Source organism: Manacus vitellinus, unplaced genomic scaffold, assembly GCF_001715985.3.
Source record: "Manacus vitellinus isolate BGI_N305 unplaced genomic scaffold, ASM171598v3 scaffold_81_pilon, whole genome shotgun sequence".
NCBI classification, from domain to species: domain Eukaryota; kingdom Metazoa; phylum Chordata; class Aves; order Passeriformes; family Pipridae; genus Manacus; species Manacus vitellinus.
Window position 1 is genome coordinate 1,302,399 of NW_021940822.1, and position 24,667 is coordinate 1,327,065.

Sequence of the window (24,667 nt, forward strand, 5' to 3'; positions counted from 1 at the left end):
CAGCCCGAAGTCCCAACCATGGCTATTTCCAGGGTGCTGCGGGCACAGACTGCGGGATTCACCGCTCTATAATTAGTCTGTGCCTTCACTGCCAGGAATGGCCTTCACTGTAAGACAAATAACGTATGTAATGTATGTTTGCATTCCTGCTATGTAACTTATGTGACTTTTAACTGTGCCATTGCTGTGCGTACCCCATAGCAAGCCAGGTTTGCCCTCCAGAATTAGGGAAGGGAGAACAGCTTTAGAGAAGAAATATATGTTGTGAGATGAGGCAAGAGAGAACCTGCGTGTCAGCGTGGCTGGGCTGCCTCCTGGGATACCTGAAGCCCTTCCCCCTCAGGGGAATCTGTGGGAAGGGACAGGAACACCAGTGAAGCACTGGGACAGGCAGATGTAGGTAACTGGGGATGGCATAAGGCTCACAAAACATCGTAGGGAGCACCATGACAGTTGTGTGTTACTATGGATGGGGTGACTGTAGCAACTATCCAAGCTGGAGGCTGTGTCATTGTCCCCTCTCCGTGTAAAGCATCTAGAGACTGAACAAGTGCTTCTCAGCACTGCCTGGCCTAGTCCACCCTGTGCAGTGTGTACACAGTAGGGCTCCAGCCATCCCACATCTCCTCTATCTGGCCATGACTGTGGGCACAGCGATAGCAACCACACAACTGGATGGTTCTCTGCAGCTACACCAGCTCGGCTTTAGGGGCTGGGATGGGGTCAGCAGTGGGACGCAGGCGAGGGTGATGCCAAACAGGATGTAAAACCTTTTGCCACAGGATGGAGGGTGGGATGGAACAGGGCTTTGGCGATCTGAGTAGGAGCTCGATGCTGGGTAGATCTCCTTGAGCAGAGTTTGTCGGCATCTCGGGGGCTTGGCCCTGCTCCTTGGTGCTCCCGTCGATCCCTGAGGAGGGAGCCGTGGGCTTGGCGCGCGTGGCGCTTTCTGCGCTCCCAGGAGAGCGTCCGACCGTCCTGTTCCCGAAGCCTGTCCGCATCCCTCCCCTCCCCCTGCCGCAGTGTGGTTGGCTGCCGAGCGTCGGGTGCCTGCGCCGCTGCTCGCTCCGAGGGCAGCGCGGCAGAGGGAGCTGCGGAGTGCCGCGGCCATCGCTCCTTCGCCTCCTCCGGGAGAGCCGGCGCTGGACAAGCCGCTGCAGGCAGCCAGGTACCGCTCCTCTGCGGCACGGGGCGGGGGACATTCCCATCCGGTGACTGAGGCAGGCAGGGTGCCCAGGCACCCTGGAACAAAGGACCGCTTTGATGCGCAATTTCGGGCAGAGCTGATGAAAACTTTTTTTTTTCCTCGCAAAGCTTGCACTTAGCCAGGTGGCCACAGAATTTCTCTGTGGTGGTTCTGAGGGTTGAAGGGGTTTCTCTGGTTTACGTGTTCCAAGGATACGCAGCGGGCGTGACTCCTGCCAGACAAAGCCGGAGAAACGATGACGGAGGCAGGTCGTACAGCGATGGCTCTCAAAGAGCCTTGTTTCCTCCCAAACCTTCCTTCCATCAATTAACTGCTTCCTAAGCTGTTCTGAATTGGAGGTGCGCCCTACCAAAAGTGGTGGGCTGGGGGAGGGGGGGCAATCGCTGGTAAGCTTCTGGGAAGGAGAGGATGCGTCTGGTTCTTCAGATGTCTGAAGAAGAGCTGGGGGATGGTGTTGCAGTAGAACGCTCTGGCCAGGCAGCCGGAGAAATCTGCACAATGGTGGGAGACAGCAGCACGTTACCAGAAACCGCAGGCTTCCCTGTGTCTTGCACAGGGACATCTGGCACTCTGTTGCAGTTCCATGCTCCCTAGTGCCCTTGCTCTCCTCTCTGCCATGCCACCTTGGAGATATGGAAAGCACCCACCCCTGCCTCTTAGTGTGGGGAAAGGGTGGTGTTCAGCACACATAGGTCAAAGATCTAGCCAGCTCAGACACAGGGTAAATAAACATGGCTGTGCTTTGCTTTTAATTGGCAGAAGAAGCAGGAAGCATGTGTTCTTTCATCTGCTGTTTTGGAGGAATGTCCAGGTTGGAATAACAATATTAACCTCAAATTCCAAAATGGCTCTTGGGGCACAAAGGACACGTGGCCAGATTCTGACCTTGGCAGAGTTTCTGGATAAAGGCTTAATTTGCTGGGAAAGAGCCACATAGCTCCTCAAAGAACTCCAGCTAGACAGGGGAGCCAGAGGTAGAACGGATCCTTTGCTTGTTATGCAGGTAGAGGTTTGTCTCTGTGAATTTGGCTGCCTTGTTATAGTTTACAAAACCTGTTTGCTTCTGGAAATGATAGCGCAGTCTTGCAGTCTGCAGTCGACTGGTGTTTGCGGCTGCCCCAGGTACACCATGGGAGGGAGTGTTCTGGACTCCAGAGCCCTTCAGGGCACACACAGTGGCTTCAGGGCTCTTGCTGGTCCCATCTGCATCCTGGCCTTCTCCTGTACTCCTGAGGCAAATCCAGTGCATAGCATTCATATTAGACAGATGCCTGTAGAGGCACTGGCTCCTGGGAATTATTCTGCCTGCTTTAATACCACTTCATGCTGTCAGGGCAAGGTAATGGCTCTCACTCTATTTTTTATAGAGTGAGACTCCCAATCAGATTCTGAAACTAGGAAGAGATGCTTGTCCTGGCTTTATTCCAACTGCTTAGCTCTTGTCTCCACTAGCCTGGAAACACATTTTGATGGTGTTCTACTGTAGTCCCCGGCGCAGCAGATGCAGAATGGATTTGGTGAGCTGCTGCAGACATAAGCAAGAATTTAAAAACAAGGTCTTATCAGCTGATCTGGAGGTGCCAGCACAAGCTTGCTGGTGGGGGTGGTGAAGACTGCTTCTCATTCCAATGGCCTGCTGGAAGGTGCATGTTACCCCAGCTAGCTGGTGTTGTAAGCAGTATGAAGTGTAATACAGAGCAGAGTGGTTTTCTGCTAATGGTTTTCTGCTAACAGGTTGGTGCTGTTTATTTGTTTGTTTTTGCTATGGATGGTTGTTTTGTTGGGGTTTTTTAACTCTTATTGCTTCCAATATCTGTATTCTCTAGTAGTAATCAATGAAGGGAGTAAGACCTTCATGGTCTTGAAAGAAATGAGTGATCTGACACAAAGCCAACCAGACCACTTGCTCTGTCTTCCTCAGAGTACATATGCATATTGGAATTGGATCATGCTTTGATAACACAAAAATTGCTTGCTCTGGTCAATCGGAACAAACCCTAGTACCTTTTGTCTTGTCATTTCCAGCTAAAGGCTGGAAAGAGGGAGGGGGATGGGAAGCTCCCATGTTCTTTCTGTAGTGGTTTGAACTTGACTCACTGTGGCCAAGTCCTTTTAAAGCCACTTTAGCACCATGTTGCCCTTGGTTTCAGGAGGGTTATGTGAAGGTGTGTTTTCTGTTAGAGGTGGTAGGTGGTAGGGAGCTGAAGCTTCTGGGCCGGAGAGGAGTGTTCGGTGCTGAAGGGAAAGAGCATCAAGGGAGCCTCTTATCTCCTTGCAGAACCCTTCTACTGCAAATCTAGTCCTTAGTCCTAGTCCTCTGGGCCTCTTGCAGCCTGCTGGTTAGCACAGACATTCCCAACACAAGCCTTACAGTATCTAGAAAAAAACCCTGAGAGCTTCACAGTCAGCTAGTGCTGGCATGTGTCAGCTGCTGCTAAAAGAAGCAATCCTAGCCTTGATCCCTGTCCAGGGGATAGGGAGGGCTATGCTATTTCCAATAGCACAGTCAACTTGTACTGAGTTACACCACTAAGGATTGTGGAAGCTGCTTGGGTGAAGCCTTTCTGGTCTTGGAGGTTTGCTTCAAAACTATGTGCGGAGGGTGCCTGGATGCCAAAGAGAGTCCTGGTTTTGGGACACAGGAGAATGTGAGCGAGAGAGCTTGTTGCCTCCACTGCCTGCTCTGTTACTTGAGTTAGATTGCAGTGCTTCTCTTGCTTTGGAGAAGGATCCCTGTGGGACCCTGCTGAAAGGAGGCATGCACTGCATTCCCTGTCTCTAGGCCTTGGATCAGTTTCTAGTGCTGTGCCTCGCTCCTTTGTCCTGAAAAGGTGTTCAGCAAAGGCAAATGCATTGAGTTTATCTAAGGAATTCAGGAATTTATTGGAAAATGTGTTGGGAAAGAACTTTGGGTGGCAGATGAAGCTCTAGGTGCCCCCTAGGTGCCCCCTTTTTTGGCAGTAGGGTAGAAACTTCTGAGCCAGAAACAAATGGTGACAGAGAATGTCATGCACGTTGGAGTTTGTAATATCTGAAAGACTTTGGGATTGCAACTCAGAGATTTGTTGGATATGAATTTCCAAGGTGCTGACCCGTCACTGATCTTCTCTTTGCGTGTTCTTAGTGGCTCTAGGGGAGCATACAGGCATTTCTGGCAGTGGTAACGAGCATCACAGAGCACTGTTGCTGCTCTGTGCCTCACATGAACCTCAGCATTTCTTATTTTACTCGTATTAGAGCAGCTCTGGAAATGCCGACTGTTGGATGTACAGCTCAGCAGCACCAGTTTGCCATCCCTTTTCTATCGGTCTGTTACAGGTAGCCTAGGGTGGTGACCCTGAGCACAGTGGTTCTTCTAGCAGTGGTGTGGCAGTGTGCAAGTTTCCTGGCAGTGTTAATGTGTCCCGGCTGTGCAGTGGAAATCTCAGAGGCTCTGTGCAGCTGACTGTAATCTCCTACAGCCTCTGTTTGCTTTCTGACACTATGGTATCAAAATAAGGAGAAAGCTTGTGCTTATGACATGGCCTCTGTGGTGGTTGCAACTTTGGCACTTTGATTGCTTTTTACTGCTTTTATTTTATTTTTCAGCATCCAAAGTATTAGGTCATGGTTTTGTTGCAGTGTTGAAGACTCAGCTGTCTTATTTGCGAACTCACTTCTAGCTTCATTGGAGGTCAACCAGTCTTTCCAGAGACCCTTTGTTGTTCAGCAGTAATGAGCTGGCAGAGGTCCAACAGCGAAAAAACCAAAGCACCCTACGCGCCACCCCTCCCTGCTTTTGTCAAGTTGTTTTTCTTCCCGAATGTATAACCTTGCTGTTTTACCAGGTAGCATAAGCGTGTCTCACAGCATGAGACTGGGATAATTATGGTGAAGTAAGACTAAGCCCTCTGTTCCTATTTCTAAATGCTACTGTTGCTATCTGTCTCCCAAATGGCCACTCATTCTTGCTATGGGTCAGACTTACTCTTCCACAGGAAGCTTTTTCCACAACCCAGCTGTTTTCCTGCAACTACCTTATCCTTAGATCACCTTCTCCTGCAGAAGTATTTGCTGCTAAAAATCTGTGCCCACTTCTATACAGAAAGTGCTGGCAGACTTTCTGCAATTTGAAGGAAGCTGCAGTTATTGTCTTGACACTATTACTTGTTCAAGTTGGGATGGTACCCTGCATTTCACTTAGGTCCAGGAATGTGCAGGGAGGCGGTGAACTGAATTTGTTGAGTTGTGCATAGACCTGAATCTCTGTCCTGTTGTATTTGACTCCTGATTCCCTGGTGCTTTTTTTTCCACTCTCCATAGTGTTTTAGCGTTAGGCATCATAACCCGTGTTTCAAGATTCATTTGGACCCATTTAATCTGACATCCTTGTAGCTGTTGTGGCTTGAAGATAAAAGCAGTGAAGCTTCCAGCTCTTTCATCTTAAAGCTCTTGCATGTGGGAGCAGTTTTCGGAGGCAGAAAAATGAGCTGCTGAAATTGCATCAGCAGTTTCAGTGATTTCCCGGTTATGCACTTGAATATAGGAGGAAGGTTTGTGCCAGGCAGGATGTGCTTGCTGGTGGATTCCTGGCTGATTGCTGCAGTTGCCACAAAGCTCAGTGCACGCATGTTCCTTCCTTGTCTTCTAGCAGCACTCCTGCAAGTGGGAGCAGAAGAGGGGAGATGAGATGGGTGTTGTCTGAAAGCCAGGCTATTCTAGCAACTCATGGTAAATAGGGAAGACATGCCAACTAGAGTGGAAACGTGCAGATGGAGACTTGGGCTATGACACCAGCAGAGCCATGAGGAATGCAGAAGAATAAGCTGGGAACTGGGCAGTCCATCTCTCAAGGAGCTATTTGGAGAAGCATTCTTTCTTCTTATTCCAGTTTAACCTCACCCAGCAAAAGGCAAATGATGATGTCTCCCCTCCTCTCTTTGGGAACCTCTGAGTGTTTTGTGCCTGGATAAAGGACACTGAATGCTGAATGCAAAGGAGTAGGAAGAGCGTGTATACAGCAGCCTCAGCCTGCCTGACCTTGACATTGATGCCACAGAGCATGTTTCCTCCTTGGAGGGCTGAGCACTGAGCGTAGACCTGTCAGCACTGGGGAGAACTAGAAATAAGGCTCTGTGGGGGAAAATTGTTGCTTTAGAATGATAATAAGTCAGCTCCCACCAGTGTTTGTTGGTTTTCTTTGCTGTACAAGAGGTAGCAGCATTCGAGTGACTTCTCTGCAGTCTCCCATTTGTTTTCTTGTTGAGCAGCTGTGTGTTGTTCTTAGGTCTGTCCAGTCTGAACAATCCCCTGTCAGCCATTGAACACTGGAAACGTGTTGGTATCGAGCAGAGCTGTGTTTCTAGGATGTCATCCTAGGGGAGAGAGGCCAAGGTTGTGTACAGATGTTTGCACAGCCAGTGAGAGAAGAGCCTGTATTGGTATGTCTTGAAGGATCTGAGGATGTGGTTGCAGGGTAGGGTGAGTCTGATGTGCTATGGGTCAGGATGTCTTAACTATTTTTGCTTCTCAGTCTGAAATTTTTACAGTTTCAAAAAACAAGTTGATCGTAGGGGCTACGAAATGCTTGAATGTTTTCTGCTGGAAGGGCTGAAGAAAGAATGTTGCTATTGTAGAGGCACTGGTGGTTTAACACACAGCAATTTCACAGTTAGGGAGTGGTTCTGTGTACAGTAGAACTATTGAGGCTGATTTTCTATGGATTTGGGTCTTGTCTGACTGTTACTTAGCAAGGTGCAAGCTCTGGTGGCTTTTTATCCTGTAACATGTTCCTCTACCCAATGCATATGTATTGTGCTTTTTAAAGATGGCAGCAAGATCTCGATATGGACATAAGTGGTGTTGCCATGAAAACTCAGCATTTCACAGCTGACCCAGTACCCAGAGGGACTGCCTAGCTGTGTCAGCTTTAAAGCAGAGTTCTAGTTTTGTGGTATGTTGGGTAGGAGGCCATTCCTGGGTATATTCTTGTGTCCCAAGCATTGCCTATGCTCCATTGAACTCCTGCTTCCCTGTTTCTAAGTCTGGGGCTGTGTTTCTTTATGAGTTGAAACTAGTGATGGAGCCATTTAACCCTTTAGCAGAACCCTTGAGTTCTGTGAAAGCAGGTAAGTGCCTGCTGAGCCTTCCTGGGAAGCTGTCTGGACCTATTTCAGAGCAGGACAACAGTGCTTGGCCAGATGAGGCAGCACTAGTGTCCTTTGGGCTGCCAGCCTCTTTCTTTCAGGCTGGGAATTGTTGCACATTTCTTCCTGAGTTGTGCTCACCTGCAGAAGTCTGCCTTAGGAAAGGCTTCCTTTATTGCTTTAGCACTCGATCACACTCCAGATGTGTTATAAAGGTGGGAAAAAGAATAACCAGGGTAATTGTCAACTGGTCTGCTTAACTGCTGGTTTCTGGAAGATCAGTTTGGAAGAGAGTGGCAGCCAACTCTCAACAGACCTATTTTTCCTTTCAAAACAGTAGTCTGTGGCCTCCATCTTAACCATAATGAGGTTTTTCATGCTATCCTTATCATATGGTCTTCTCTAAAGCAAACTGCTGTAAGTTGTGGTCCAGATGAGACCATTTTGGTGTAAAGTGCCCAATGCACAGGGTTGACTGCATGTGAAGCATGGCAGATACCCAAAAGTGGAGGATACGGTGAAGTCTGACTCATGGTTGCTGCTGATGCTGGATCATGAGGTAAATGTGATGTCAGCATTGTGACTGGGGTAGATGGGGGAGCACAACTCAGTTTTTGTTCAGAGGTGTGAACAGGAATGCAGTCTTCAAAAGATATGAAATGCTTCTGCCCTGCTGAGGTTCAGTAAAGTCTCCACTGTGTGTTGAGGGTTTTCTCCCCTTTCTGAGGGATGGATTTGTATCACTGAAACAGAAACCAAAGAAGAGTTGAGAGGAGAGTTCAGGCCTATAAAATAACTCAAGAAAGAGTGAGGATAAAGAGGAGGAAATTAGTGGATATTATGAGATGTGCTACTTGAAACAACTGTCCCAGTGTTGGTCGTCATCTTTACTTTCAGTGCTGCAATCAGGAAGAAACTGGGCCCCTCAGTTGCTCAGGGTCAATTCCCTAGTAGCTCCCTGGTAGCTGGACTGGGGGATAGCCCTGAGCCTTCCTGGGCAGACTGCACAGGTGAGGCGAAAAGGAGCCCTGCCAGGAGCTCTGCTCTCTCTGTTCTTGTACCTGAGGCAGAATTTCTGTTCTCTCAGTAAACTAGGCATAAGGCAGCTGCCCAACAAAGAGCTCAAACCATGCAGAGGTGTCTTCTACAGAAGGGCAAGGGCAAATCCATTGGCAGCAATTCTCTCACCACCTCCTGCATAGCTCCTGGGCAGTTTTCCAGCTTCTTGGCAGCAGGGCCCTGGGCACTCAGGTTGCAGAGCCCTCTGCCAGCTCCAGATGGCAAGGAGGTGCTGGTGGGCAGGTGCTGCCTGTGCAGGGCATCACAGGAGGCTTGTTTTGGAGTGACCCATAGTGAGGTGGGTGGTGGCTTTATTACTGAGTAATGCGAGGAGACTGATGGGGTGGCCCAGCTGGAGGGGGAGGCTGGGACCGGGTTAGATGACTGACTCATGGAGCAGCCAGGGTACTGTCAACCAGCTGTAAGGGGTCTTGCCTGTCTCTTGTGCCTCGCACTCTTTCGCCTGTTGTGTTTCCCTAGCTCCTGGACTTTCTATGAAGGGATCTTGCAGCCACACTAACCTTGTGGGTTGTAGTGGTTGGTGTCCCTGTGCCAAGGCAGTAGCTTGGTATTCTCCCATTGTATATCTAGGGGGAGGACAGGGAAGGAGTACAGAGTCCTTATGCCATCCTGAGGAGTCCTTGGGCTGGCAGCAGGGTGCATGAAGATGGAAAAGCTCTTAGTGTTTCAAGCTGACGCCCACACAAGGGTTATGCTAGTGTGACTGTAGCAGTCGGTGTATGTAAGCTTCCCCACGCTGTGTGAGTCAGTCCTGCTGGTGATGTTGTGTCCCTTATTACCACAATGGCTGTTCTGTGCCAGGGCCATGATCGTCAGGATGTGCTCTTCTGGTCAGGCAATATTTTGGTGCAGTAATGCCACTGCTGTCCCCCTGTCTGTGAGATGTTCTTCCAGGAGATTTTCCATGAGGAAGCAGAAAGCTTTGAGCTGGCATCCTTCCACTTTCTGTTCCCTTTCTTCTGCAGTCAGAAGAGGTGTTGAGCTCTGACAGCCTCTCTGCATCAGTGGTCTGTGGGCAGGAGATGTACGGATTGTAACCACAAATCTCTGCTCTTAAATGGAAGCTAAATTAGCTTTCCTCCTGCTGGGCGTGTGGGAGTGTTGGAGGTCAGCACTGATTCTAGCCTTTTTGTCTCCTGTCCATGTGTGCCACCTGCACTGGTTGCCAGCATGCCAGGCCACAAAAGCAGAGGTGTATGCCCTGACAGCCGCCTGCTGCCAAAGAGAGAGGGTAAGATAAAGGGCTTAGAGTAGGCAACCACTTAAACTCTATCTCTGACTGCTTAAAGGAGGTTATGATACCTGTGTCTGGTTGTGGCGCTCTGAAATAGCACTGAGGCACTCAGGTTTTGTCGTGGTCTCTGCAGGGCTGCAGGAGTAGGACTATGTCCACCATGGTGTACCCAAGGGAGGAGAAACTGGACAAGCTGAGCCAAGAGGAGATAATTTCCAACACCAAGCTGGTGATGCAAGGGCTGGAAGCACTCAAGAATGAACACAACTCCATCTTGCACAGCTTGCTGGAGACCATTAAGTGCCTGAAGAAAGATGAAGAAGCCAATCTCGTGCATGAGAAATCCAACCTGCTCCGCAAATCAGTGGAGATGATTGAACTAGGGCTTGGAGAAGCTCAGGTGAGGTGGTGGGGGATCCCCTGTGTGTTATCCAGGACTGATGGGGGAAGGTAGGCATGTGGCCATTTCCTATAAGCTGCAGGGACAGGAGGGGGCTAAGTGTGGAAGGCCAGCATGACCCTGAGGTGTACCCTAAGCATGCATGTGAGGGAGACACAGGATTGTGGTTGTTACTGACTGAGACTCTTAACCAGGTGATGATGGCGTTGTCCAACCATCTGAATGCTGTGGAGTCAGAGAAGCAGAAGCTGCGTGCTCAGGTGCGGAGACTGTGCCAGGAGAACCAGTGGCTGCGTGATGAGCTTGCCAACACCCAGCAGAAGCTGCAGCGTAGTGAACAAACTGTGGCTCAGCTGGAGGAGGAGAAGAAACACCTTGAGTTCATGAATCAGCTGAAGAAGTATGATGAGGATGTCTCACCTTCGGTATGCCTGAGTCCTTTTGAGCAGCTGCTTTTTGTGGGTCTGGGAGGTTGGACCAGCAGTACTGCCTGGGTGTAATCCAGGCATTGCCTTGGATTTTGTCCCTTCCCAGCTACCATGCACAGCAATGCCTGTAACTAAAGGGGGCCTGCATGGGGCAGTGTCTCTGGAAGAACGTGGAGTGGCATGGATGCTGGTGCTGGGGAAATCAGTCTTTTATCCATTTTGTTTTGGGGGGAATATGGTGGCAGAGACAACAGGGGAAGTTGAGTGTGTTGGTGGGCTGCAGAAAGGTGGAGAGTTTGGCAACTGACTTAGCCCAGGCTGCTGTTGTCTCCTCTGAGAAGCAACAGTATTGTGATTCTCATCCTCTCAGGAGGAGAAGGAGGGTGACTCCACCAAGGACTCCCTGGATGATCTGTTCCCAAATGAGGAGGAGGAGCATGGTCCCGGATGTAAGTGTTTGCTCATGCATGGTTGCTGCCTGTCTCTGTTCAAGCCTGCTATGCCAACTGTGCCATTTTTATTTCTCTGTGCCCATAGTGCCCCACCAGCACAGCAGTGCTGTGGCAGCTGCCCAGCAGGGAGGTTATGAGATTCCTGCACGCTTGCGCACCCTCCACAACCTTGTTATCCAGTATGCGTCACAGGGGCGCTATGAGGTGGCTGTGCCGCTCTGCAAGCAGGCGCTGGAGGATCTGGAGAAGACATCAGGCCACGATCACCCTGATGTGGCTACCATGCTCAACATTCTAGCATTAGTGTACAGGTGAGCATGGTGGGGAGGACAAGACTGGGCCAAGACAGGCTTCTGCATCTCCTGTTCACCTTTACGGCACATCCTGGTGACAGGGAGCTCCCCCAGCTTCCAGTGATTTCCCTTTCAAAAAGGTTTTGGCATAGGTGAGGTATTTAGTTTGCCGGACTCCCTGATATAGCTAGGGACTGGCTATAGTAGGGAGGAGTGGAGAAATGGAAGGGCTGTGAGGGCTGGATCTGTGTAGAAGGAGGACTATTTTTCATAGCTCTGCCTGCTGTGGGCTGTGTTGTCCAAATCCCAAGTAACTGGTTGGCTTTGCACTGCAGGGATCAGAATAAATACAAAGAGGCAGCACACCTTTTGAATGATGCTCTTTCCATCCGTGAGAAGACTCTAGGCAAAGACCACCCAGCGGTGAGTGTCTCCCTCCTCTTTCAGTCCCTTCCTTCACCTTTGGGTGCTGCTGGGGCACTGTTCTGGCAGTGTTTTACTGCTTCAATATTTCCTGCTGTCTGGTTTGGTATGACCTGTTAGGAGTTGTCTTCTCTTGGATCCTGCCATATAGGCAGGGAAGCCTTCTGTCTCTGGACCTTCTTATCTTTAGAAGCAGCAGTTCTGCAGGCATGGAGGAAATGGGACAGTCACTGTTACTGCTGCTTGCACCCCTTGTTTGGTCTGGAATTTGCTTTGTTTCACGGAGGAGCTTATGTCTCTGTAGGTGGCAGCAACTTTGAACAATCTGGCTGTTCTCTATGGCAAGAGAGGGAAGTACAAAGAAGCAGAGCCACTGTGTAAGCGAGCCCTGGAGATCCGTGAGAAGGTACTAGTCTCCCACACTTTCTCCTTTCAGCTCTCTTTTAGGCCTTTCTCCCATTACCTCAATGCACATGGAAGATTCAGGGCCTACCTAGTCTCTTTAGCTGCTGATTCTGCCACCACCTTTCCTGTCTCTCCAGTGTTTGCAGCCCTAGAGAGGCCTGCCAGGAGGTGAAAGCTGGAATTTCTCCTCTTTACCTCCCTAGTCCTTAGCTTTTGTCTGACATAGGCATGTGCTGGAGGGACAAGAGTCTACTAATTCCAGGAGTCCACTGCAGTCTTTGTGGCTTCTTTTCTTTTGTTCACCCAGGTTCTAGGCAAAGACCATCCTGATGTGGCCAAGCAGCTGAACAACCTGGCCCTGTTGTGCCAGAACCAGGGCAAGTATGATGAAGTGGAGTACTATTACTGCCGGGCCCTGGAGATCTATGAGAGCTGCCTGGGTCCTGATGACCCCAATGTGGCCAAGACCAAGAACAACCTGGTGAGACCCTGGGGAGATGCTATGTGGTTAGGGAGGGGTGCCATGGGAAAGGTGAGCATTGCCTGGTGCTTAGAAGATGCAGAAAAATAGATTAACTCTGCCCCCTCTTGCAGCTGTGTTTCCCAGTGGGGCTGGAGCTGTTTTGTTTTGGTTGCAGGCTTCCTGTTACCTGAAGCAAGGAAAATACAAAGATGCAGAGGTGCTGTATAAGGAGATCCTTACCCGTGCTCACGTGAAGGAGTTTGGCTCTGTGGATGGTTTGTACAGCAGAAGCCACTGGGGCTGGGGAAGGGTCTCCTGGCTCTCGGCCTAAACTCAGCTGGTTCTGGTGTTGCCCTGAAAGAGGGATGGGATGACTTGCAGGGTCCCTGCTTTGGGCAGCCGTTAAGATGTTGCCATTTAGTTATGACAGTAATGTTAAGCTGTTCCTCCTCTTCTCTCAGAAGTCTCAACCTAGTCTTTACTGGGTTGGGAATACTTGTGGTTAAAAGGGGGAATAGCAAATGGCGCAGTCATTCCCAGACTTAGGCTGAAGTTTCTCCTGTGCACTTGGCACATGTACTTCCCCATGAGAGGACTTGTTCTTTCCTTCCTCTGTCCTGCCCTTGCAATGTTGGTTTCCTTTCTTGGGGCTCTGGCTTAGGGACCAGAAGTATCTGGAAACCTTGTCATTTCTTTCTGAGGAGCTGCTGGCTCTGGGGACAGAATGCTGGGTTGTGCAGGAGGCAGAGCAACAGGATGAGGTAGTGAGTGGACCTGTTCTGCATTCTTCCCCACACAGATGAACACAAGCCTATCTGGATGCATGCAGAGGAGAGAGAGGAGATGAGCAAGGTGAGTGATTCCAGGAGGTTTGATCCTCTCTTATGACAACCACATGCTCCTTCCTGGAGGAGCTGCAGTCTAAAGAGCTGCCATGGCCAGGAGGTGTCTGGAGAGAGGGGATGCAGCATGGCTGCTCCCTAGGACAAGGAGGGGAGGCCCATCAGAGAGCATGAGGCTTTTCCTAGGACTGTTGAGCTTCTCAGCCATGGCTGCATGCTATCTCTTTTTGCTTTAGTGATTCCTCTTGGGCATGCAGATGATGGAAGATGGTAGACGGCAGAGGGTTGTGCTGCAACGCCTTGGCACTCTGTTCCAAAGAGCTGCCAGTACTCAGAGCATAACCGGCTTCTGAAGCAGCCCTGTAGGGCTGTCTAGGGAAAAATGGAGATCAAGAAGAAACTGCAGTAGGAAATGGAACCAAACCTGAAAAAGATCTCTGAACAGGGTGGGCCCTTAAAGAGGATAGAAATGGGTTGTGCTTGCCTTGAACTAGGCTGGAAGGCAAAGCTGCCTGTTGCCCAGGCCCTGCTCTGTGGTCAGCCAATAAATGCAGTGAAGTCCTTTCTCTGCTTTTGCCAAGTCTAAGACTTTGCCTACTTTTTAACAGGTGGGTGAAGCAGCAGAGTGAAGGGCTTTAGTCTAATCTTCTAGCTTCAGTGGGAGCAGACAGTCTTCGTTTTCCTTTGCCCTCAGAGCAGGTCCCAACCCTGCATGGGCTCAGGCAGCAGGCTGGCAAACTTGACTTAGTGACTGATCAGTCCCATCCTGTGAGTCCTGGGAGCAGAGCACTAGGAGGTGCTTCCCACCAGCATCCTTTGTCTTCCTGTTGAACCTGCTCTGTGCCGTTCCCAGTGCAGGGCAGTGCTCAGCTTTTCAGTGCTCCAGTTGCTGCACTATGAAGGCTCTGCTGCAAGGAATCTGTACTTGCTGCAGCACCATCCTGGAGAAATCCAAGTTGGAGTAGAGATCAGCCCCCTCCACTCCCCCCCCCCCCCCCCCCCCCCCCCGGCGCCTCTTGGATTGAGACTATTCTGATGGTATCTTTGGAGAATTAAGAGGTCAAAAGTAGATAGTTGCAGTATGGAGCTATGCTCCAGATAATGCAAGCTTTGCCACAGGGCAAGACAGCAGGCTCAGGGGCTCACAGATGGAGTGAGGTTCATTTTACGTGTGAGTCTGAGGCAAGGGCTGAGCCTCTTTCCCTGCCCCTGGGGCTCCTGTCCTTAAGGCAGTTGTGCCTGTGCCCCATGGCATATCATGCTTGGCATTCCTGTTCAGGCAGCAGTAATCACAGACGTGCTTGTACTGCTGGCCCAGGAGATGGGGCTGCTGTGCTCTGCCTTGTGCTGTTTCCATATCTTCTTTTAAAATGCATGAAATCCCTCTTGCAGAGCTTCACTACTTTTTTCCCTTACCCTCTTTCCTGGCAGCAGAGGGAGGCCAGCTCATGACAACAGCAAAGCCTTGGGCACAGCTGGCAGCCCTGGCTTTATCTACTCTAGAGGTTTTGACACCTTTCCTATCAGGTTTGGACACCCTTTAGGGCTGCCTCAAGCTTCAGAGGTGTATTGAGTCCTGAACTCTTCTGTCCTTGGTGCCTGCCCAGGCTGTGGAGGCTCTGGTGCAAAGAAAACCGCGTGTGCCTATGGCTCAGGTAGACTCTGGCATGTGCGATAAAGTTGAGAAGTGCTGTGGGACTGAGTAAGAAAAATGGTCCCCCATGCAGACAGTTTCTTCTGGGCTAAAACTCTTTCCAGAGGGGAAACCCCTTCTGTGGAGCAGTGGCTCCCTGAACCTGCTTGGTCCTGTTGCTCTGGCCAGCTGCCCCTTTGCACCTGGGTATGACAGGGCCAGCCAGCCACCTTTGGGGTGCAAAGGCTGGGCATGGAGAGGAGACAACTAACTGGGCTGAGCTCTGTGGGGCAGGCCTGACCTTGTAGGCAGAAGGCTGAGATATGGCTGGCTGATTCCTTTGCTAGCCGTGGCTGAGGGGCTTAGTGCCCATGCAGCCTGGTATGCCTTTGGGGTTTTGTTGGGTTTCTCATCTCCCTTTTGCATGTTGGTTGGGGTGTTACGCCCTCCAGAATGGCATGAGAATGGGCTGTGTTGTCCGTGCTGCCTTTGGTACCATGGAAGGGGGTAAGGAGTTGGGATAATGCTCCTTCCTGGTACTGACTTATCACTTTTGCTTGTGGCTAAAATGTGTTGCAGCAAATGGGCCTTTAACTTTCACTCCAGGAACCTGCTGGGCTTCATCACTGTATTTGCATATTGTGTTTCCAAAGGTTGGGCTGGTGTGGGGGTGCAGCCTGGGGCCTGCCCCTGGAATCCAGTGGGAGAGCACAGGCCAGAGGAGGGCAGCAGATGTGGGACTAACAGCTCTGATCTCTTCTGTAGAGCAAACACAGAGACAGTGCTCCCTACGCTGAGTACGGTGGCTGGTACAAGGCCTGTAAGGTTAGCAGGTAAGAGGTGGTCTGTGGGCACCTGTGGATGCTGAAGGGCGTGGCCCCAGGGCTCCCACTCACCTTCCATCTGTTACCACAGCCCAACTGTGAACACCACTCTGAGGAACCTGGGTGCACTGTACCGGCGCCAGGGCAAGCTGGAGGCAGCAGAGACCTTGGAGGAGTGCGCAGTTCGCTCTCGGCGACAGGTAACCCCAGAGAGACCTTCCCTGGTGGAGGGGGCATTGCAGGACTTGAGGTGGCAGGTTATGGCACTGTGTTTGGTTTGGGTGTGGTGAGGGATTCTCCTGGGCCTTGCAGTCTCTTATGTTCTTGGTTTACATTCCCATGACACCAGAGCACCTTGGTGGTTGGGATTGCATTTGTGCAGAGGTACACACGTGTGTACATGTGTGGGGTTGTGCATGTGCCTGTGCGCACGGATGGAGCAGATGTCAGTGTGTGTATGCGTGAGGAAGAAGGCATGGCTCACTGAGTGTAGAAATACTGCAGCTGAGTTAAGGCAGACTACTGGACTTCAGTCAGCTACTGAGGAGAACTGCACTCACTGGGATGTTTTCTGCACACTAATTTTTTTGTCCAGAGGACGCACCTGGAATTTGTTAGAGTACCTCTCTCCCTAGTCTCCTCTCAATCCTCAAATAATAAAGCAGGAGCTGTAAGCACCTAGCACAAAGACTGAAGGACAGCACTCCAGAATGTGAAGAAAAAAGGCTGTCAGCTTTGGGGTAGCAAGTCCTTGTTCCCCAGGGTGGTTTATGGCTTTGTGGGGTCTCACAGAGCTGGGAATCCAAACAGAGATTGCTAAGTGCAGGAAATGACATTTGGCTGCATCCTGCTTGTGCTGGAATGTTTTGGCCGTGATGGGGCAATGGCCAAGAGAGGGAATGGAACTAAGCACAGTGATGCACGGCAGATCTCTAGAGGGAAGGAATACAGAAGGGCAAAACATGATTCTTCCTTATCCTTTTCTACTTGCAGGGCATTGACCCAATCAACCAGACGAAGGTGGTGGAGATCCTGAAGGAGGGTGATGGCACAGAGAGACGTCGGAGCCTGGGAGGCAGCGTCAAGTACGAGAATGCCACAGACGGTAGCGAGGAAGTGAGTATGGGCGTGGAATGGAGCGGGGTAAGTACAAGACACCATCAAGAATGGCCTCAGCCGGCTGCCAGAGAGAAGGGACAACCTGGCTGAGGGCTGTCCCCGCGTGGCCTGTCGTGGCATCCTTGTCTGCCTCCATTCGTTCCCTGCACATTTCCTTCCCCTCTTTCTTGGCATGAGCCAACCAGCCTGCAAAGGTGCGTGTCTGGGTCTGGCTTCAGGTGTACAGGCCAGATATTCCCAACTAAGGGCTCCTGCTTCGGGGGAGCTGCCGGGCCCTGGCAGTGCACAGCATGAGCTGGTCCTGGTCTTCCCTTAATCTTAGGCTTGCAACCTTATTAACATCTCTCCCTGCTGCTCCCCTCTTGAGGTCCTGGCTGAGAGCGTTGGCCCCATCTCAGGCTCACACAGCCTCTGAGAGCCATTTGGCTGTCTGTCCTGCACTGCGCCACAGACAATGCTGAGCCTGGGGACAGTTGTGTGCATGTGATGTGCCTGGTGTGTCTGTGAGTGAGTGACTGCAGGGCACAGGAATAGTGTGCAGCCAGTGTCTTTGCTGTCCCCATCTCCTGGTCTCATGCCCTCAACTGGCTCTGGCCAAGCAGAGGTGATAAAAGGCAGATCTTTGTGGGATGCTAGGCTGAGCTGACTAATGGTAGAGACTGGTGTTAGCTGAGGCACAGACAGGCCAACTTGAGGCTGTCTAGGTTTGCTTTGAGGCTGAGGGGCACTTTGGTTACTAGCACTGAGTTTGGAGAAAGGTAGTGATCCAGGTCTGGAACAGGCACCTTTTGTCTCCTGCAAGGAGGAGGATGGAGAAGAGGCGACAAGTGAGCATGGTGCTGGTGGGTGCTTGGCTTGAGGGTTGCTAGAGCTTTTAACACTTATTGTTACTTCTGCAAACTATAGCTGAGAGTGGAGTGTAGCTGGGTACCTAGGGGTTGTTGCAGCCTGGAACAGGCAAGACGCTGAGCACACGGAGTCCTTTGCTGCTCCCTCACATCTGCTGTCACTAACCCTTCCCTACCTGGCTCTGCTCTATCCTCACCTGCATCAGCTCCCTCCCTTCCTCCTTTTTCTTCCCTGTTGCCATGACAGCCCTTCAACACCCGAAGCCTGAAGCCTGCTGGCTCTCTTGATTGTGGATTGTACGCAGGAGGTGGCTGAAGGGGATCTGGAGAACAGACCTTTGAGAGGACCCAGCAGCCTCTGCCAGATGCATGGCTTCCTCTGTGCCAGCTTTTGTCATAAGGAGTAAAGAGGGTTTTAGCCCTGTCAAGGCACCAACCCTGGGCCCTTGCACTCCTCATTAGTAATGGGGCTAGACAAGCACAGAGGGAGGGCTGAAGGTTTGGATTAGAATTGCCTGGTCCCTACGCTGGCTGCTGAATCTCTACAGTTCCTCCTGGCTGTATTTGGTGTTGGGTCATCTCTTTGCACTGGTGATGGTCTGGGAAGACCTTTCTGACAGTCTCTGAGGTATCATTTCAAGACAAGTAGGCAATGCCACCCTTTCCCACAGCCCATCCTAGACAAGGGGAATAGTTCCTGCTCATATGACCCTTCCACAAGGGTCTTCACAGAGCTTCCCTGACCCAGCCAGGTGTAGATAGAGGATTTGAGGGCCTAGGCGAGACAGCTGCTGCCACATGATGCCTTTTCCAGCCTGCTGCACACATAACCAGTCTCCTCTCCCAAGCCAGCAGCCCTGCACTGTGCTGCAGCTCCCCTGAAAAGAAGACTGCGGCAGCTCCTGCTGCTCCTGTCTGTCACGGCCTGTTGTTCTCTGTGTTGGTCCAGAGACCACACATGAGCTCCCTTAAAGCTGTGTCTGCTGCCCTCCCTTAGCTGTCATGTGCTGCAGGTAGGGCCATGGGAGCCCCCAGGATGCCAGGAACCTCTGTGCCCATGGGCAGCTCTGGAAGTGCCCCAGGGCCTGGACCAACTGCTTGCTGCCCGGGCAGTTAGGCTGTGAGAGCCAGGGTCTGGGACGTGAGCACAGGAATGGCACCAGCTCAGTGGTGCAATGGCCTTGGCAGGTACCCCATGCCCAAGGCCCAGGAGCAAGGAGCCCCCAGAGCAGGAGGCCTAGGCTGTTCCTCCCTGAGCTAGCTGTTCCTGCCAGCCTGCTAAACACATTGGCAAAGAAGTGAGACTGCGGTTTGTCTCACAAGAATCTCTCCCTGCTCAGATGTGGCCCATTGTCTCTGCATGCAGCCTGGGCCCTGCCCCACCTGTTCCCTAGGTGACCTACAACCTCACAGCCTTGTAAATTGTGTCTTTCTCCTCTCTGTGCACTAGGCTTAAATGCCTCCCGAGACTCCCTCTTTCCCCTCCACTGCAGTCACCTGGATGTTTGTGTTGTATCTTCCGACTTTTCCTCCACACCATCCCTCCTTCCTCGGCGAGAGCTCCACACCAGTCCCCCAACCCTCCCGGCGCGCGAGGGCACCGCGATGCCTGCAGAGGAGTGCCTGGCCACGTGGCCCAGCTCCAGTCCCATGGCCAGCAAGAGCAGGAAGAATCTGCGAGGAGCTGCCCACTCCCCCAGGCCAGGGTGACGGGCCACCGTCCCCTTGCATGCCCCCACCCCCAGCCTGCCCTTGTACATCCCTGGGGACCAGGCCTGCAGGGGCTTGTCTTCAGTCCAGGCATGGTGACTCCACTGTCATTAGACATCCTCAACCCTCCTAGCTTATTCCTTCCATCTCTACAGAAGCACGAAGATGGGTGGCTGTTATGGGACAGCAAGGCCTGGCCTAGGCAGGGCTGTCATGTGCCCAGTTGCTTTCTTCCCTGTAGGCTTAGCTGATGTTAGTGCTCTGTAGCAAACCTGCGCTGGTCCCTGGTGAGCTGGGCTCTTCCTGCAGCACAGGGCAGTCCCTATCTTGCTACCGTTCTCCCTGCTGAGCTCAGCAACCCAGGGTATGTGGGTCTCTCTGCAGGGCACAGGAGTATAGGATGGCCCATAGAGCTACTGGACATCCAAGACAAGGTGAAGGGATGACAGCCAAGGGCCATGCATGGAACAGGGACCTGCCAGCACAGGCATGTTTGGCTGCAACCTCCTGACTGGATGCTGTAGCCACGTTCCTCACCTGATGGCATTAAGGGGTGAATCAGCTCCCCATTGCTGTGGGGTTCCTAGGTGTGGCTGGTGGGAGAAGCAGGGCTGAAGTTGTTTGCTGTTCCTTGGAGGCAGAGGAAGGGTAGGAGGAAAGAACTTTCCTGCAAGGGGTCAGATCCCAGGCCATTAGAAGTGGCTGAGATGGGGAAAGGACTGGTTTGGAGCAGAATGGTTGGGAGAAAAAGGAGGTGCAAAGAAGGATGTGAGGAAGGGAGGAGCTGGGGCTGGGGATGCTCTGAGCATGTGGGAGCAGGTGGAGGGAGCATGGCTGGAGGGAGATTGCCATGGGGGAAGGGGCTGGATTGCTCATAGGTCCCTGGGGCTGACTGCAGTCTGTCTGTCTCTAGCCAAGTGGGTGGGAAATCTGTAACCCAATTAACTGCTAGGAACACAGTACTGACCCTGAGGGTCTGTGGGGGTGGCTCAGTGCCTCTGATTGGTACTTCAGGCCTTCACAGGATCTGGTGCTGCTGGTCACTACTGGGAACGGAAATGTTTCCCAGAGCCAGACTACCACTGTTCTGAGTCTCACACCCTTGGGTTTACACAGTCATCCTGCCTCCTATGGGAAGTGAACCTCCTTGGCCCTCCTATCTGGGAAGAAAGCTGAGGAGGCTGCAGCCAGCAGGATAGAGCCCAGAAGCCAGCGCAGGACTCTTCCTTATTTTTTTAGCTAGATTGTTTCTCTCGTGCTAGTCTTCTGGCAGGTTATGATGCTAAATGTGCCTGTGTCTGTCTGGGCCTGGCTTTCCTGTGGTGGTGCAAAGGCCTTGGGGTACATGCGTGCTGCTCCCCTGGGCGCTTGTGCTTGCTGAAAGGAAGCTTGTCCTCTGGACCATGGGCTGTGGAGCCCAAGACCAAGTGCTCCAGGGCTGTGCCTTCCCTGCCTCTCCTAGTGCTGCTCCACGCTCCTGGAGAGTTGTGAGTCCCCAGGGCAGGGTGCATTTGGACATCGGGGCCACCTGACCCTGTGCTCTGCCATGTCCTGGACCTGGTACTGTAACAACCATACCTCTAATTAAAGGTAGACAGACCCAAATTGCTGCCCTGTGCTTCTTTCCATGCTCTGTAGGCCAGCGTCGGTCAGTCCTGGGTGGTGGGTGCAAATGCTGCTGCAGCAGGTGTGGGGATGCTTGGTGTCTGTCTGTGTGTGTTCAGGGGCATGTGCTGTCCCCAGGGCACCTCTCTTAGGCCGAGAAGTGGAGATGAAGGACCCAGCTCCACTGTGCTTCTCCCTGTCCTCCAGTCTGGGATTGCTGCTAACCTCAGTTCTGTAACCATGTGTGGCAAGGCTGCCCTGGGGGATCTAAGCTTCACCAAGAGGTGTTTCTATTTAGCCAAAGAAATACCCCCTTGCGTCTCCCAGTTCTGAGTTAACTCCACATGCTGCCAAATCCTGCCTAAGTCTGCTGCTTCTGTGCGTTAGGCAGGGTGGGAGCATGCAGGGGAGAGCAGCTCAGTGGTAGAGCTGCCGCTTTTTCTTTGCACCCACCAGGATGAGAGCATTCAATGGAGTGGGGGCTCTGCGGCAAACCAAACCCCATAAATGTTCTGGATTAAAAATAACCCTGCAGAAAAGGGAGTGGGGAGAGAAGAGAGGCTATTTTTAACCCAGCATGCAGCAGCATTCGATTCTGGTGTTGGTCTGCAGTCAGTCTGCATCAATGCAGCTGGGAAAACGTGGCTCCATCCTCTCCAGCCCTGACACAAGAGCATACTTCCTGGCCAGATCCTGCTACCCTTGTACTACAGTCCTGCTCCCCTTCCCAAGCTGTGTGCCCTCTTCCACCACTGGTTTGTGTGCCCTGGGAAAAGGAACAGTGTCTATCATGGCAGGAAGAGTTGTGACCAGTGCAAATCTACCGGGGAGGCAAAAAACACCCTACCCCATCTTTGCTAATGTCACATGCTTGATGTCCATCTCCTCCAAAACCTACCCATGATGCTTCATGGGTGAATGAATTGTTTACTTTGCTACTTTTGGTGCTCTGCATTTCTGGTGAGTGAGTCCCTTGCAGCAGCAACACATGGCTCCCAGCTTGGAAACCCCTCATTCCGGTGAGAAAGTGAAGAGATTCAATGCACTTGGCTTATCCAAGAAGGGAAGAAAAGTCCTGGTCAGCTGTTAGATCGGGGTCTAAGGCTGAATCAGCTTTGGGTAATCAGGGCAGAGAAGTGCTGGAAAAGGCTTCCCTAGGACCACAAGCTGTAGTGGTCAGCACAAGGGAGTGACTGGCCTAAGGCAGAGACCCTGCTTACCTGCAGAACTGCATGGATAGTCTTGGGGTAATTGCTGCTGCTAGCCTGAGCCACAATGCATTTTGGTCATTTGGAATGGTTCAGAGGGGCTCCCCCACATCTTAAGGAACAAAGGGCTTTTGCCATCACCTTATCTCAGTTTCTACTGCCTGTGTGTGCCAGGGGCCATTGGAATTGGGAACAGGGAAGACTGCTATTATCAGGTCATCAGAGCAAAAGTAATTCCACATCAGCAGTGGTGCCATAACCTTATGTAACGAGCAGGCCAGGCCACAGGGGAAGAGCTTGGTGCCGTAATGACGCAGTGGCATGATGTGGTGTCAGGCAGGCAACCTGTGCCTTGCCTGCATATGGAGCTAAGTGCAGGAGGTGGGCTAGAGCCTGTCAAGGGCTGAAAGTGCCTTTCTGAGTATTGGGGACTTTTGGAGGCACATGGGAGGAAACAGACTGGGGAACAAGATTTCTGCCTGGTTTTGGTCTTCAGAAAAAGCAGGCAGACATAAAGAAACCCCTGCTAAGTGCCACCCCTGGGGCAGCTAGTGTGGCTGGACACAGCTAAGGGTGGGGGCATAGGAGTCTTGGCAACACAGCAGCCAAATGAATGTGTCCCCAGTGGAGCTACCTGAGTTGCTCAGGAGGCTCAAAGCTAATTGTCTTGGGGCTGTTAGAGGTGGGACAAGGTTGTGTGTGCTTGTAGAATGGTCTTGTTTGATGTGAGTGAGCCTGCAGGACCAGAGTGTGCATTGGGATGAGTGCTGGACGGAGAGGAGGACTAGTAATGGTATGGTGAAGAAGGGCAAGGGGTGGGGGAAGATAGTCTCCAGCCAGTGGCAGATGAGGAGAGAGTCCTGGCAGTGTGTCCTGGCCTGACAAAAGTATCCCTAAACTTGGGACTCTCATCAGGGCTTGTTGCTTCCCTGGGCAGTGGTACCTCCTTGGCAGCTGCTGCCTGAGCTGTTGCAGGTGATGAAGCTGTGCCAGTGCCATTTGTGCTGGTTCCCTGGGGCAAGTCAGCAACCTGTCTGGATGTTGGGCTTGCACCAGATAGGCTCATCAGTTTGGATGAGCCAGACAATGGTATGGGGGGATCCCTGATCCCCATGTCCTGTGAAGGACCAGGGTGGGGGGGGGAGCCATGTAGTCAGCACTAAGCCTGCTTTGGGCCAGAGCTAAATCCTCAGTTGCAGGCAGACAAGAGGATGTTTGGAGCCAATTCCAGCCACTCATCAGCAGCATGCCAGAACCTTATCAGTGCCACTCAGCCATCATCCTGGCTTGTGTCTCTGTGTCCAGGATGGCAGTGGCACTCTGCAGCGCAGCAGCTCCCTGGGGAAAATCCGGGATGTGATACGGAGGAGCAGTGAGATGTTGGTCAAGAAACTGCAGGGCAATGGTCCCCTGGAGCCCAGGAACACCAGGTAGGTACAAGGATCAGGCTGGGTACAGGGCAGGTGGGGGCCCTGACACCTTGTGGGTCTGGATCTGATCAGACACAGTGTGGTCAAACCTGCTCTCCTCTGATTTCTTGTAGCATGAAACGAGCTGCATCATTAAATTACTTGCACAAGTCTAGCGATGCTTCATTTGAGGTAAGCACAGGGTGGGTGGAGCGGCTGGTACAGGAGTGGGCATTGGGGTGGTGGCCTTGTGGCCTTCGTCAGAGCTGGTGAGGGGCATAATAGCGGGCCACAGGTGCAGTGCCTGAGACCTCACAGTGTGTGCGCTCTGTGGCTGTGCGGTGTTTGAGCTACTCTGCCTAGGCTGGTGGTCCCATGGCACCCCTGGGCAGCTGCAGACCTTTTCCAAGGTCATAGCTCCAAACCTGAAGGTGTTGCCTCCAAGTACTCACCTCCCTGCCTGCTCAGCAACCCCTCCAGCCACAGAATGAGAGCAGAGGCAGCACTTAATGGGTCTGACAGCAGCAACACCAGGGTATCTCGGGCTTGTGAGGCAAGGGGTGCAGGAGTTGGGGTAGCAGCTTTGGGGCATGGGGTTGGACTGCAAGTACCTCACCAGCACTGTATTTTTTCTAGGGCACCCAAGGCCTCCGTGCGGAGAGCAGAGGCCTCAGCGCCAGCAGCATGGACCTGTCCTCCCACAGCTCCCTGCTCTCCTCCAACTGACCTGGCTGCTCTACTGCTGGGCACCCTGGCTTCGCGCTGCACAGGGCAGCACCCGGCACCTCCCCACACCACCTGCTCTGTTTTCCCCATCACCGGCTCTCGTGCCACCGTCTGCCTGCCCAGCCCGGCCTCTCCCGGGAGTCCCTAGCTAGTTTGGGCACCGCAGCCCGCCCGCATGCTCCTCTGCCGCACATCGGGCTCAGCAGCCCCGGTGGCGGCTTGCTCGGTACCGG

General features: G+C 52.2%; 2 protein-coding genes across 5 annotated transcripts in view; both read left to right on the forward strand.

The window, feature by feature from the left end:
* Positions 1-1,060: 1,060 nt before the first annotated feature.
* KLC4 (kinesin light chain 4) lies at positions 1,061-24,661 on the forward strand. 4 transcript variants are annotated; one of them, XM_018085486.2, is made up of 16 exons: positions 1,061-1,168; positions 9,780-10,046; positions 10,241-10,471; positions 10,845-10,923; positions 11,012-11,237; positions 11,555-11,642; positions 11,947-12,048; positions 12,355-12,528; positions 12,686-12,785; positions 13,310-13,362; positions 15,751-15,818; positions 15,901-16,009; positions 16,803-16,925; positions 23,605-23,729; positions 23,843-23,900; positions 24,345-24,661. In XM_018085486.2, the coding sequence occupies exons 2-16, from the start codon at positions 9,798-9,800 to the stop codon at positions 24,432-24,434; spliced, it is 1,875 nt and encodes a 624-aa protein (XP_017940975.1). In that variant the 5' UTR covers positions 1,061-1,168; positions 9,780-9,797; the 3' UTR covers positions 24,435-24,661. The 4 variants fall into 4 exon arrangements, with proteins under 4 accessions (XP_017940975.1, XP_017940973.1, XP_017940976.1 ...); XM_018085484.3 differs by having other exon boundaries at positions 1,062-1,168; positions 16,803-16,952; positions 24,345-24,660; XM_018085485.3 differs by lacking the exon at positions 1,061-1,168 and adding an exon at positions 9,622-9,643 and having other exon boundaries at positions 16,803-16,952; positions 24,345-24,660.
* The window catches only part of LOC103756862 (heme-binding protein 1-like), a 6,123-nt gene continuing 6,065 nt past the window's right edge, over positions 24,610-24,667 (forward strand). Inside the window, exon 1 of the mRNA XM_029964858.1 lies at positions 24,610-24,660. Coding sequence (XP_029820718.1) covers positions 24,610-24,660 — 51 coding nt within the window. The remainder of the gene's footprint in view (positions 24,661-24,667) is intronic.

What these genes read in the sequence shown, in the direction of transcription:
- KLC4 (XM_018085484.3), top strand. Translation starts at nt 9,798, where the DNA reads ATGTCCACCATGGTGTACCCAAGGGAGGAGAAACTGGACAAGCTGAGC. An exon ending in GGAGTTTGGCTCTGTGGATG is followed by an intron (nt 12,786 to 13,309) that starts GTTTGTACAGCA and finishes TTCCCCACACAG; the next exon opens with ATGAACACAAGCCTATCTGG. An exon ending in AAGGCCTGTAAGGTTAGCAG is followed by an intron (nt 15,819 to 15,900) that starts GTAAGAGGTGGT and finishes CTGTTACCACAG; the next exon opens with CCCAACTGTGAACACCACTC.